The sequence below is a fragment of the Ursus arctos genome, unplaced genomic scaffold (genome assembly GCF_023065955.2).
Source record: "Ursus arctos isolate Adak ecotype North America unplaced genomic scaffold, UrsArc2.0 scaffold_19, whole genome shotgun sequence".
In the NCBI taxonomy this organism is placed as follows: domain Eukaryota; kingdom Metazoa; phylum Chordata; class Mammalia; order Carnivora; family Ursidae; genus Ursus; species Ursus arctos.
Window position 1 is genome coordinate 36,127,621 of NW_026622863.1, and position 11,586 is coordinate 36,139,206.

Here is an 11,586-nt window from a genome sequence, read left to right on the forward strand (position 1 = left end):
TAGAGGAAGGTCACTCTGCCTTTTTCAAGGACTTGTCAGTGGGCTGTAGGTAGTAAGGAAATTTAATAATTTTTCTTCTGCCTTTGTGTCCCACCGCATCATCAAGTTGTATGTATTAAATATGTACAGCTTTTTGTAAGTCAGCAAAATATATCTTTCTTTTAAAAAAACCGCCTTACTAGGGCATGTATATACTGTCGTATATGTGTATGTGTGTGTATGTGTGTACGTGTAGTGTTTATGTGCGTGTATATACATGGTGTGTGTATGTGTAAGATGTGTATATGTGCGTATATATGGCATATATACCTCCCAAGTACTTTCCCGTTCAAGAGAGGAGAAAGAAGAAAACGAAACAAAAGGACTCTGGCAGTGTGAAAGAGGCCCATCGTCTGGGTGTGTCCGGCTTCCTGGAAAGCCAGGCAGAGGGCTGGTTACGGCGACGGCTTTGAGCCCGGTGGACCCAGATTAGAGTCTGGACCCTGACACTCCCTACCAGGGTGGCCTCAGGCAGACCAGCCTCTCTGCACCTCACTGCTCCTATGTGTAACACGGCAGTGGCCGCCATGCCGAGGTGGGAGGACGCTGTCAGGATTAGTGGGCTAGGCCATGGAAAGCCCCCAGAGCCCTTTTCAGATCTGAGGTGGTTCAAGGCCAGCCCTTGTGTGTGTGTGTGTGTGTGTGTGTGTTTGTGTGTGTGTGTGTCGGGATGGGGGGTGTTCCCTCTAAAGTATTCCCTGCACACCACCCCCACCTCTGCCCCCTCCCAGGATGCTCCCCAACCTCAGCTTTGTCCTGGAAGCTGGACTCCCCCTTCCCTTGGAACCCTAGGAGTAAAGCCAGCGCTGAGCCCTTCAAACCCCCACACCCAGAGGCCCCTGCTGCAGGCACCTGAAAGGGCAGTTTATGTTGGACTTCGGCCCATACGATCAGCAAACATGAACTTTGCATCTGGGACTTATCCAGGTCGCTGGGCTCCATTTCCTGCCCACTGAGGGGAAGGAGGAGCTTCCTTAGGCCTAAGGGTCAGAGATCCTGAATCAAGGGCCAAAGGGAGAGGCCTCTCCGAGTTGAGGAAGGTGCAAGGGAAGCCTGTCCAGAGCGTGTGCGTGCGGCGGTAGAGCGCTGGCGATGGGCACAGAGGAGCGCAGCCTGAGGGCTGCAGGGACTTCAGTCCAGACTCAGGAGCCAGGCCTAGACTCCGACCAAGAGGAGACACTCCGGCTGATTCCTCAGGCTAGGACCTCGCGTTCTCGAGCCCCCGCCAGGCAGCGGAAGGCCGCGGAGCACATGGCAAAGGCGAAGACGCCAGAGCAGCACAGGGTGATGTTGACGGCAGTGGCCGTGTTGGCGGTGGCAGCGGTAGTGGCAGTGGTGGCAAGGGCGAGGAAGACCATGGTAGCGGAGGTGGTGGAAGAGAGCATGAACCTGTTGACGACGACGGCACAGAGCATGGCAGTGGGGATGATGGTGGAGCTGGTGGTGGTGGCTGTGGCGGTGGTGGTGGCTGTGGCGGTGGCAGTGGTTGCTGTGGCGGTGGTGAAGGCGCCACGGTGAGCAGCGAATGGAAGGGCCCCGGTGCCAGCGACCCTGCAGGTGGCGGGGGGCGGGGAGACCCTGGGGCGGGAGGGGCCGGAGAACCATGGGCCTGGGTCTCCCCTGTGTTGCGGACCGCGTCCCAGCAGGTGAAGGGCTCAGGGTGCAGGCGCGGAGGGGTGAGGTGGGGCACCCAAGGCATGGTGTGGGGCGGCCTGCGGAGCGACCCCACGTCGCTAGGGTATACATTTGCCACATGAAGACACTGAGGCACGGAGAGGCTGACGTCACGCCAGAAGTAAGCAGCAGTGGCCCAGCTGGGGTCAGAACCCGCAGCCTCGATCAGGGCCCGGCACCCAGCGTCGCACCGCATAGTGACTCTGGGTGTGTGTATGACCTCCCCAGGTACCCACATGTGTGTGCCCTCCTCAGTAACCTCAAGGTGTGTGTCACCCTCCTCTGGGTCCCAGGCGCGTGGGTGGGGCTGCAGGGGTTACATATGCAGGACAGAGTCCTGGAAGGATGCCCGGTGAGACAGAACCCTCAGCCTGGCCCTGCGGGGTAAGTTAGAGATGACCAGGAATGGGTGTTAAGGATCTCGGAGGGGAGCATTCTTTGCTGGGGACTGGTAGACTCTGAGAGGTTGCAGAGTGACCTGTTTATGGGCCCCTGGGTGGGGAAGGTGGCCCTGCTAGGGCCTATGGCAGAGAGAAGGCAGTACCGGCTTAGCTTTGCCTCTGTGGCTACCGGAAGGTGGTCCAGGGGGGCTCGCTCTTTTGATTTGTCAAGAGAAATCAGAAATCAGATGTATGTGAAATCTGATTTTCAAATACGAGCAACAGTTCAGTCTTAAAATGTCTGTGGGCTCATCTGACACTGCTGGTGGGGTCCACGTGAGCCCTTCGCACTGGGGCCTACAGAGCTGGGAAGACAAGTCTTACAAGAGCCAGGCCACACAGTGGGATTTTATAAATTCCAGCAGAGAAGCAGAAAGATGGCAGGTGAGCAAGATCACCCTGACTCCTTCAGAGGCTCTGCTTTTGTTTTCTTTTCTTTTTAAACAGGGTGCATGGGGGTCTGTGTTAGCTCTGAAGCCTTCCTCTCCCTGCTCTCTCACAATCTGGTCCATCTCAAAAAGCCGGGCTGCACTCTCAGGGATGGGCACATCTCCCTCTTCCCCAGAACCTTGCTGTCATCGGCAGACCAGCCTGGTGGTACAAGAAACCAAGGCTTTAAGTTGGTATTTGCCTTCTCTGTGGCTGGCAGATGGGCTTTCTGTGACCAGAGTCCGTGTTGTGGACAAATCTGATTCTGAAATAGGTGTGATATGGGGAGGGGAGGCCCCGTTCCCACCCTCTGATGTCTGTCCCCATCAGAGTACTTTCCTCCCTCCTCCCTCCTTACTGGCGTCCTTGTTGCTTACAGACAAAGGCAAGCTTACAGTGGGAGGAGAAGCAGGACTGGCTTCCTTGCTCACTCTGGCAAGCCCGGAGAAGTCAGGAGGCCGGGGTTTTTAGCAAGGACTCAGGAGATGGGGTGACAAACCTTCCTTCCACAAGAGTCTACTGATGCTCTAACGTCTAAAATGATTCTCACAAGGAAATTAAACAGGTTTGTCTTGGAGTGAGGCAGCCACAATGCCACCTCTTCCTGTGGTGTGGAGGTGTTGAACCAGGCCAGAGGCGGGCCACGTCGTCCCCTGCCCTCCCACACACTGCGACCCCTGCTGGCCCTCCAGTTCTGCAGAGCCCTGGGCTCCTGCCTTGTGCTGGGCTGCCTGGGCTGAGTGGAGGTTGGGAGTAGCCTTTGCACGATGATGCCTTATTAGTCCCTGTGGGTTTCTAGGGAGTCATTCAGAGCCCGTGGGAAGCTAGGTTTTTAGATGCACAATAGAGTATGAAGTGGCTGTGTCCTTCCTCCTTGCCATGCATTTTCTTGTTACGCAGAAAGTGTTTCCAGGGGCACCTCAGCCATTAAGCCTCTGCCTTCGGCTCAGGTCATGATCCCAGGGTGCTGGGATCGAGTCCCGCATCGGGCCCAGCTCGGCGGGAAGCCTGCTGCTCCCTCTCACACTCTCCTTGCTTGTGTTCCCTCTCTTGCTGTCTCTATCAAAACAATAAATAAAATCTTAAATTAAAAAAAAAAAGAAAAGAAAGTGTTTCCAGAGTGCAGGTCCGTAATCCTGCAGAAACCCTGTTTTAGGAGTCGTGTCTGGGCAGAGTGCCCTGGCTAGGAAGCCCGCCTTGCAGACCATGCTTGGGGTCTTCATGTGCCTGGAAATGGGGAGCTGACTGTAGTCTCCACAGGGGCCTTCCCAGAATCGAGCTTCGACTCCCCTTTTCCCAGCATAACTGACAGATAGAAAGCTGCATATAAACCAGATATAAGCTATATGATGACTAGATGTTTTACAAGAGGATTATTGGCATTTTGAAAGGTTTTACTATGACAGTAACTCCCTTGGTTATCAATATTTGAAATACATTAGTATCTGAAATAAAACTCATTTGCATAGCTTCACAGCACCATGGCTACTGGGTAAATCAAGTCACACCCTCCATCCCCTCATTTCTTAGTGACTTCTGCCATGTGCAGTCCCTTTGCTGTTGTAATGCTATCTGATTATTGTGACCTTTGTGTGTGGACAATTCCTGACCCTCGAGTGGGCTCTCTTCCAGGGTGGAGGGGGCGGCGTGGACTCTGTCTACAATGGGCTGCCAGTAGTGAGCAAAGGTGTGGGAAGCTCGGAGGTTTGTAGGCACGTCCAGGACACATGGGGCCAGAGCGGGGGCAGGCACCCTTGATTCCTTCTCCGTCCCTTGAGCACCCCTGCAAGGCCTGTCCCTCCATCGCCTCTATACCCCACTTGGTCAAAGAGACACATTGGGGGAGGCTTGTTTGCACTTTCTGAACTCGAGCACCAAGCAGCAGATGTCCGATGTCTGGGTCATGCTCTCGTAGAGTCTTGCTGTCCAAGGTGGGGTTAGAGGCCAGCTGGAGCTTGTCCCCACGCAGAATCTCAGCCCACGCACGCGGGCTGCATTTCCCAAGGTCATCAGTGATTCTGTGCCCTTGTGGAGAACCACGGATCTCAGAACACGGCAGGGGTCAGAGCACAGGACACGCCTTACCTCTGCTGGGACGGCGGAGAGGTCCTGAACCCTGACTGTGGTGATCCAGCAGACCCAGAGTTTCATTCTAGGGGCTCGGAAGTCTCTCCCAGGACTGGGAGGATGATTTTACATCAGAGGCTGCTTCTGGATTCTTCTTGGGTTAGAAAGAGATGTAACCAAGAGTTACTGAGCAACAGGGTCTGCCCCAAGCTTTGTCCAGTTCCTTTAGGGACTGCTTGCATGAAAAGCGGAGTGATGGAAGGAAGTGCCCTTCGAGCCCTAGGTCCAGCCGAGACCAGAAGGAGAAGCATCAGCTCGTGGCCACTTTGATTTTACTTCCGGGGCCTGTCAGGTGGCCCGTCCGTGTTGTGGGTCTCCATGCCCACTGACCCTGGGGCAGAGTCCACCCTGCCCCAGCCCTGCCTGCCAGTTTCCCACCAGTGCAGCAAACAGTTTCCTGACCTCAGACAATTGTTCTAAGGTCATTGTTCTAAAGGTCCATCTGTCTGTCTATCGGAACAGATGCAAAGCCCTGGAATTCTGTGGTTTAGTTTATTCATCTTACTGGTCCTCTTTAGGGTCAACCTGCCCCCGCCTTTACCATCCCCCAAGGGGCTGGTAGAGGCTTTAGGAGTGGCTGCTGATGGAAAAGCCAGTGGTTGTCTCAGCTACAGAATATTCATTTAGAGCCAACATGTCTGCGGGTCGCAGTGTTCCACACTCACACCAGGTACTTGCATCCATTCTGCCCAGACCTTCCCAGAATCCAGCTTGTAGGTGGGTTGTCTCATTTTACAGGTGAGGACTCTGACCCTCTACTCAGGGTCACAGGCGGACAGGGGTGGGCACAAGGCCAGTGTGGTCATGGAGTCAGTACTTGCCCCCTTTTGGCTTGGCATGAGCTCCGTTCCCTGTCCCATGACAGGGGAGTGAGGCTGGGACGTCCTGCTCTCCGCCAGGCTCTGTGCCCTGGGGAGGCCTGAGGCAGCAGGAAGGGCGCAGACTCAAGAGAGGGCTTGCTTGCCTCACTAGTGATGACCCGCGGGAGCCTGGGGCCGGGCCTGCTCCGTAACCCGGCACAAATCAGAAGCGAGGCAGAGGGCAAGGAAGACCTTTCCTCCCTTCTGCGGACTGTGTTGCTTATGAACTAAATGCTTCCCGGCTTCGTCCGTGACAAGGACCCAACCACAGGGCTGGTGCCGTCTGTCCCGCGTACGGCAGAGCTCCCGTTCTCTACATGAGGACTGTTGCTCGGAACTCCAGCCAGAGTAACATTTGGGTGCAGGTACTCTGATGCTCATTAAAACTCTCCCTTTGAAATGCTTCCTTTGAGGCACAAAAAGAAGCCCCTCTCGGTGGATGACGTCATGAAGCTGCTCGGCTGCATCTCGGAGTACGAGGATGTGAAGGTGACCTACAAGTTCTCTAAGAAGGGCGCGACGATCGTAGGGTCTGGGGCCTTCATCGGTGGTCTGGTCGGAGGACCACTCGGAATAGCTGTGGGTAAGCGTAAGCTCGCGGGGACAGTCAGCTCGGGGGCATTGTAACAAAGGCCTTTGAAACCACAGACCTCACAGAAGTCTCTGTCCTGTGGGAGATGTTGGTTGAGTTGAGGTTGCTTCAGTGACATGATTTGTGTCCCTAATTCCTCCTGCTGAAAACACAGGCTTCTGAGCGTGAAGGTCTTCGAATTGCAGGGCTTTCCAGCAAATGGCATCTGTGTCATGCAGACCTGGAGGGCGCCTCTCCCCTCAGCGATGTATCCTGGCATCTGAAGATGAAAGGGTGTCCTGGGTCCCTTGGATGGTCTCCTTCCCCATCACCATGACAGGTCACTGCAGAAGGGAACCCGGGAGGAAGCTGGGTTTGCTGAGCACCCCCTAGAAGCAGACGCTGTCTGGCCATTTTACATGAGCTCATTCAGAGCGCCTCCCCATTCTGAAAGCAAACAGTCTCAGGCAGAAGAAGCACAAATATCCTAGAGGGGTCGTCCCTGCCCCCTGCTTTTGCCCCCTACTTCTACTTGACAGCCAGTTTCCAGCAATGAATGGAGGTTTGGCCCACTTTCCCATCATTCTTGGAGCCAGGAAGGGTTGCTTCCTCTGGCTTCGGAGCAGGAAGGGTTCCCGTGTGGTCTGAACTGTGGGTCAGGGCTGCTGCGTGGGCCTCACTTGAGGAGGGGCTGGATTAGAGCTCCCAGTCCGGCCTGCAGTCCTCCCACGACACAGGCTGGAGCGGTGACGGCCTGTCTGCCCAGGTTGGCTTCTGTTTCCGGCTCCTGGCATGGCTTCCTGCTCTGCTCTGTGTTTCTGTGACAGGACTGGCACACAGGGACATTCCGTGATGCTGAGATCACACTGGGGAGTAAGTCAGCCTGTGGGGGGGCCCCAGACCGTCCACCTGTCCGTGTCCCTTTGCAGCCTGTGAATTAGTGAGTCCTGACTTCAGCTTCTCAACATCGAAGCAGCAGCCAGTAAGGGAGGAGACAAGGCCATTGCCTCCTTCCTCAGTGACAGTCTACATCTTTGTCCCCCCCCCCCCCATCTAAGGTGCTCAGGGGAGGGCCTGATGGGATCCTTTATCATATAGCTGATCCCAGATGCCATTGTGGGAGCATGTATTTTGCCTGGGTTGTGTCAGCGCTGGTGGAGAACACAATGTCTGCCAGGAGAACCGGGGGACTCACTACTTGCAGCCCCTAGTCGTGGGCGGGAACATCATTTACCCAGAAGACCAAGGATTTTTCTCTTCTCCAAAGAATGAGTAATTTGCTGGTCGATATTCCTGGCGACTTTTTGCATTAAGTGCTGCTCTAAATCAAATCTTGCTGTTCTCCTAACGGTTTAGTGCAGATGAGGGCAACTCTGGGCTCTAAGCGCTTCACGGGTGTCATGAGGAAAAGTTCAGTAAAACTTGTAAATGACTGGTTTTCCCTCCCTGAATCCTCCCTGCTTTTGGAGCAGAGGGGAAGGGTGGCCAGGGGCGGTGTTCAGCCTCCAGGGCCGGGTGCTGGCCTGGGCTCAGCCCCAGGGGAGCTGTGTGCTCAGATGCCTCCACACTCGGCTTCCGGAGAGGGTGCAGGCGGGGTCAGCCCACACCTGGGTTCTCTCTGCCCGGGCTCTGTTCTCTCAGATAAACCTTTTATTCTGGAATAGTAGTAGAATTACAGACAAGCTGGCGAGACCGTGCAGAGAACTCCCGTGTATCCCTCACCGCTTCCGTTCCCCTGACGTTACCATCTTGTGTTACCAGGTGCCCTTGTCAAAGTAAGAAACCAACACCGATGCGTCACTACTACCTGGTCTCCAGGCTTTATTTGTACTTTGCCAGTTTTTGCATTACTGATGTGTTCCTGTCCCAGAATCCAGCTCAAGCTATCACAGTGCAATTAATCCTCATGCCTGCTTCGTCTCCCCGGGTCTGTGACAGTTGCTCAGACTTTGCTTGCTTTCATGGCCTGGGTAGTTTTGAGGAGTACCAGGCAGGTATTTGTAGAATGCCTCTCTGTTTGAGTCTCCCTGAGGGCTTTCTCATGCTTAGCCCGGGGTTAGGGACCTTTGGAAAGCTTACCGAGGACACAGGTGGACACCTGTCTCATAGCACCATTCCAGGGACGTGTGACATCCACAGGCCTTGCTGGCGATGTCCACCTTGATCACCTGGTTAAGGGGGGTCTGTGCCAGCTTTCCCCACTGTGACGTTAGGGTCCCACTTTCCACGCTCTGCTCTTTCAGAGAAAGTCACTAAGTCCAGCCGGGCTGCATCTATTAATTTCTGATCATCGGTATTTAAAGCTCGAACTTTTTAGGGGTGCCCGTGTGGCTCAGTCATTTAAGCATCTGCTTTCAACTCAGGTCGTGATCCCAGGGTCCTGGGATCGAGCCCCGCATTGGGTGCCCTGGTTGGCAGGGATCCTGCTTCTCTCTCTCCCCTGCTTGTGCTCTTTTTCTCTCTCTCTCAAATAAATAAAAATCTTTTAAAATTTTCGTTTTAAAAATCATGGGACATTTTTCAGGATACAGATCTGGCATTCCGTGTGGTAGCAATGGGCAGGCGAGGGGTAGCCACCGCCCCTTAGACAGGGACCCTCTCTCCGTCACCCACGGGCTCACTCAGCCCTCTTCCCTCCTCTCAACCTCCTGCCTGCCCCCTGAAGGCCCTTGAGTTTGAGACCCCTGCCCCAGGGCACCTTCCTGTAGCCGACCTGGACCCACCTGGTCACATAGAACTTTCCATTGACATAAGGGCTTCAAGTCCCAACATCATGCACCTTACATTTGATCATAAATTTACCTTTAATAATAATGGTTATGCCTTTTTGGGGTCACAGGAAGAGAAGTAGTTGAGAAAGTTGTATTTGTAGTTACCATCACACAGCTCTGGAGGGCTGGCATGAGAAACAGTTGCTTCAGAGTGAAGGTCTCCTCCTCTGTCCCCAGGGTGCTTTAGCCAAACGATTTCCCTAGAAATTTCCGAAGTTCAGGGGCAAAAGCATATTATGGAGACAACTCAGCCTCACCACTGAGATGGTTCCCGTTGAAAACGCACTTGCGTCTCTGCTCTCTGCTTTACGAGGAGAGCGTGTGGGAAGCAGGAAACCCGCAGGCCCTGGAGAAGATTTCCGTTAGCACAGCTGTGCGGCGGGAGAGGCTTCGCGCTGCATCTGTGAGTGCAGAGCTCAGGGAAGGCACGTTGGGGTTCAATATCTGAGCCAAATGAACTGAAGACCCCATAAACCCTTGTCCCCCAGCAAGGTGGGGTGGAGCGGGCACGAAGCCGAGCCGGTTCTGGCCCACGCGGGAATGTGCCCACTTGTCCCGGCGGTGGACGTGCTCCCAGCAAGAGCACTAATCAAACCAACTAACTGAACCTTCCTTGTTTTCTAGGGGGGGTTGCCGGGGGTCTGTTAGGTGCATGGATGACAAGGGGACAGTTCAAGCCGATTCCTCAGATCATAATGGAGCTGACGCCTGATAAGAAGCAAAAGCTCTATAATGAAGCCACCGCCATCCTCAGGGACCTGGAGTGGAAGGACGCTGTGGAGCTGACCAAGCAGGTCATGGACAATGAGACCGTGAAGCAGCAACTGCTGGCCCTGCTGGAAAAGTTCCTCGAAGGCTAAGGTTTAGTACATTGACTGCAAAGGTTCTCCTGGGAAGCGGGGGTCTCATTTAGAGGATTCTGCTGACCCACAGGGTGGTCGGCCGTTCACACGGTTCTCTCAACTCATAGAAGGTGATTGGGGAGTTGGGGGAAACCTCACCCATTCATTGCTCATGTGTTGGGCCCAACTGTTTCAGACCCAGGGGACACAGGGTCCTAGTTCAGAGGCCCTGCAGTGATGTCCCCTGAAGTCCCTCCCCTCGCCTGCCTGCCTTTATTCCTGGGAAAAACCCTGACCCAACTCCTGTTTCAGGTCAGAGGGAGCGGGCCTTGCTGAGTAAAGCCACCCTAGACCAGCTGGGTCCTGGGGTGACTGTGATGGGCACTCGGCCCAAGAGGGCAGGTCAGACCTGGAGTCCTGTCTCCCCCAGGAGGTGAAAGCACTTTCCTGGTTTTCCCCTCAGGCTCTCCTCCCACTTCTGTAGTTTTACTATTCTTACTTCTCAGTCTCCTTTGCAAAAATTTTCATTTATTTTTCAGTAGGTAAAACCAGCCTGTTACTTAGAAGACTTAGAAGTCTCCGGATGGTACAAATGGAAAAGCAAGGCTTCCTGCAGCATGGACTCCTGCCCCAGGCCCTTCCTCGGAGACAGCCAGTCTACCGATTTCTGGTGCATTCCTTAACTCGGTTTTTATATAGTGTTTGAAAAGAATTCATTTCCTTTTATTTGTCAGTGTGTATTGATGAAAGCTTAGAACAATCCAGAAAAGAATAACGAAACCACTACAAATTTTACCACCCAAGAAATCACTTTTTACACATTTTGTAAGTTTCCGGTAAACCATTTAATGCTATGTATGTCCATTTCCAGCATATTTACATTCTTCATGTTTAGGCCTCTTTAAATTCTTCTATCAATTAACATTATATAACATTTGTGATTTAATTTAAAATTCCTTGTAAACATGTGTCATGGCTGTATACTATTCCATCCTACTTAGCCCTTTCCCTGCTGTGGTTTTCATTGCTGCAGTGAACAGTTTTGTGCTCACATTCTGTTCCTATTTTAGACTCTCATAGACTTTTGGATAGACTCCTCAAAGTGAAATGCTGGGTTAAGAAGTAGGCAGTATTTTTCAAGGTTCTTATATTCAGTCAGAATTCATTCTAGACAGTGATGTTGATAACTCACTCTCCCTGCCACGGGGCTTGGGGTACACATCTCACTGCATCCTCACCAAGAAATAGGATGATAGTGTCTTAAGCCTTTGTGGATTTGATGGGTGACTACCGACATCTTGGTTTGGTTAGATTTCTCTGCTAGTGGGTGTGACAAGGCTGGGGTCACCTGCAGATCGCCATCTTCCCAGGTGGTGTTGAAAGCCCCCCAGGCCCCCGGGGCTGATTCCCAGGAAAGGGGAAGGGGGCCCTGGCCTGAGCAGAGGGCCGGCTGTGGGCTGGCCCCCTGTGGCTGGCAGGACGGTGGCTGGCTGGGCGGTGGCCGCGGGGTGGCCAGGAAACAGCAGGGGGCTGCCAGCAGGGCAAGGCGGCAGCTGAGGGGGAAGCCTTGGTGGGGGGACCCGGTAATTATAGAAAGAAGCCATCTGTTCTGGGCCAGTTATTAACCTGCTTTGGGTGTTGATGCGACAGCAATGAGCAAAGATGTTTCCAGGCAGATGGTGTATTTTCAGCTGGAATGAACTTTTTTACTTTTCTGTTTTTTGAGATGTCTGGCTTGGAAGTAAGCATGACTGGGGTGTGTTGCAATGCGGGGGGCGGTCAGGACTGGGGCTCCAGGCTTAGAAGGAAGTGTCCTCTCCCCATTCGTTACTG

The 11,586-nt window shown here is 53.7% G+C and overlaps 1 protein-coding gene across 2 annotated transcripts; it reads left to right on the plus strand.

Annotated features, from left to right (window-relative positions):
• Positions 1-1,020: 1,020 nt before the first annotated feature.
• LOC113249641 (uncharacterized) lies at positions 1,021-10,717 on the plus strand. Of its 2 annotated transcripts, none has more exons than XM_057314541.1 (4): positions 1,021-1,553; positions 5,983-6,152; positions 9,536-9,772; positions 10,293-10,717. In XM_057314541.1, exons 1-3 carry the CDS (start codon positions 1,132-1,134, stop codon positions 9,769-9,771), a joined length of 828 nt encoding a protein of 275 aa, XP_057170524.1. In that variant the 5' UTR covers positions 1,021-1,131; the 3' UTR covers position 9,772; positions 10,293-10,717. The 2 variants fall into 2 exon arrangements, with proteins under 2 accessions (XP_057170524.1, XP_048079990.2); XM_048224033.2 differs by having other exon boundaries at positions 1,027-1,553; positions 10,296-10,717.
• The last annotated feature ends 869 nt before the right edge of the window (positions 10,718-11,586 follow it).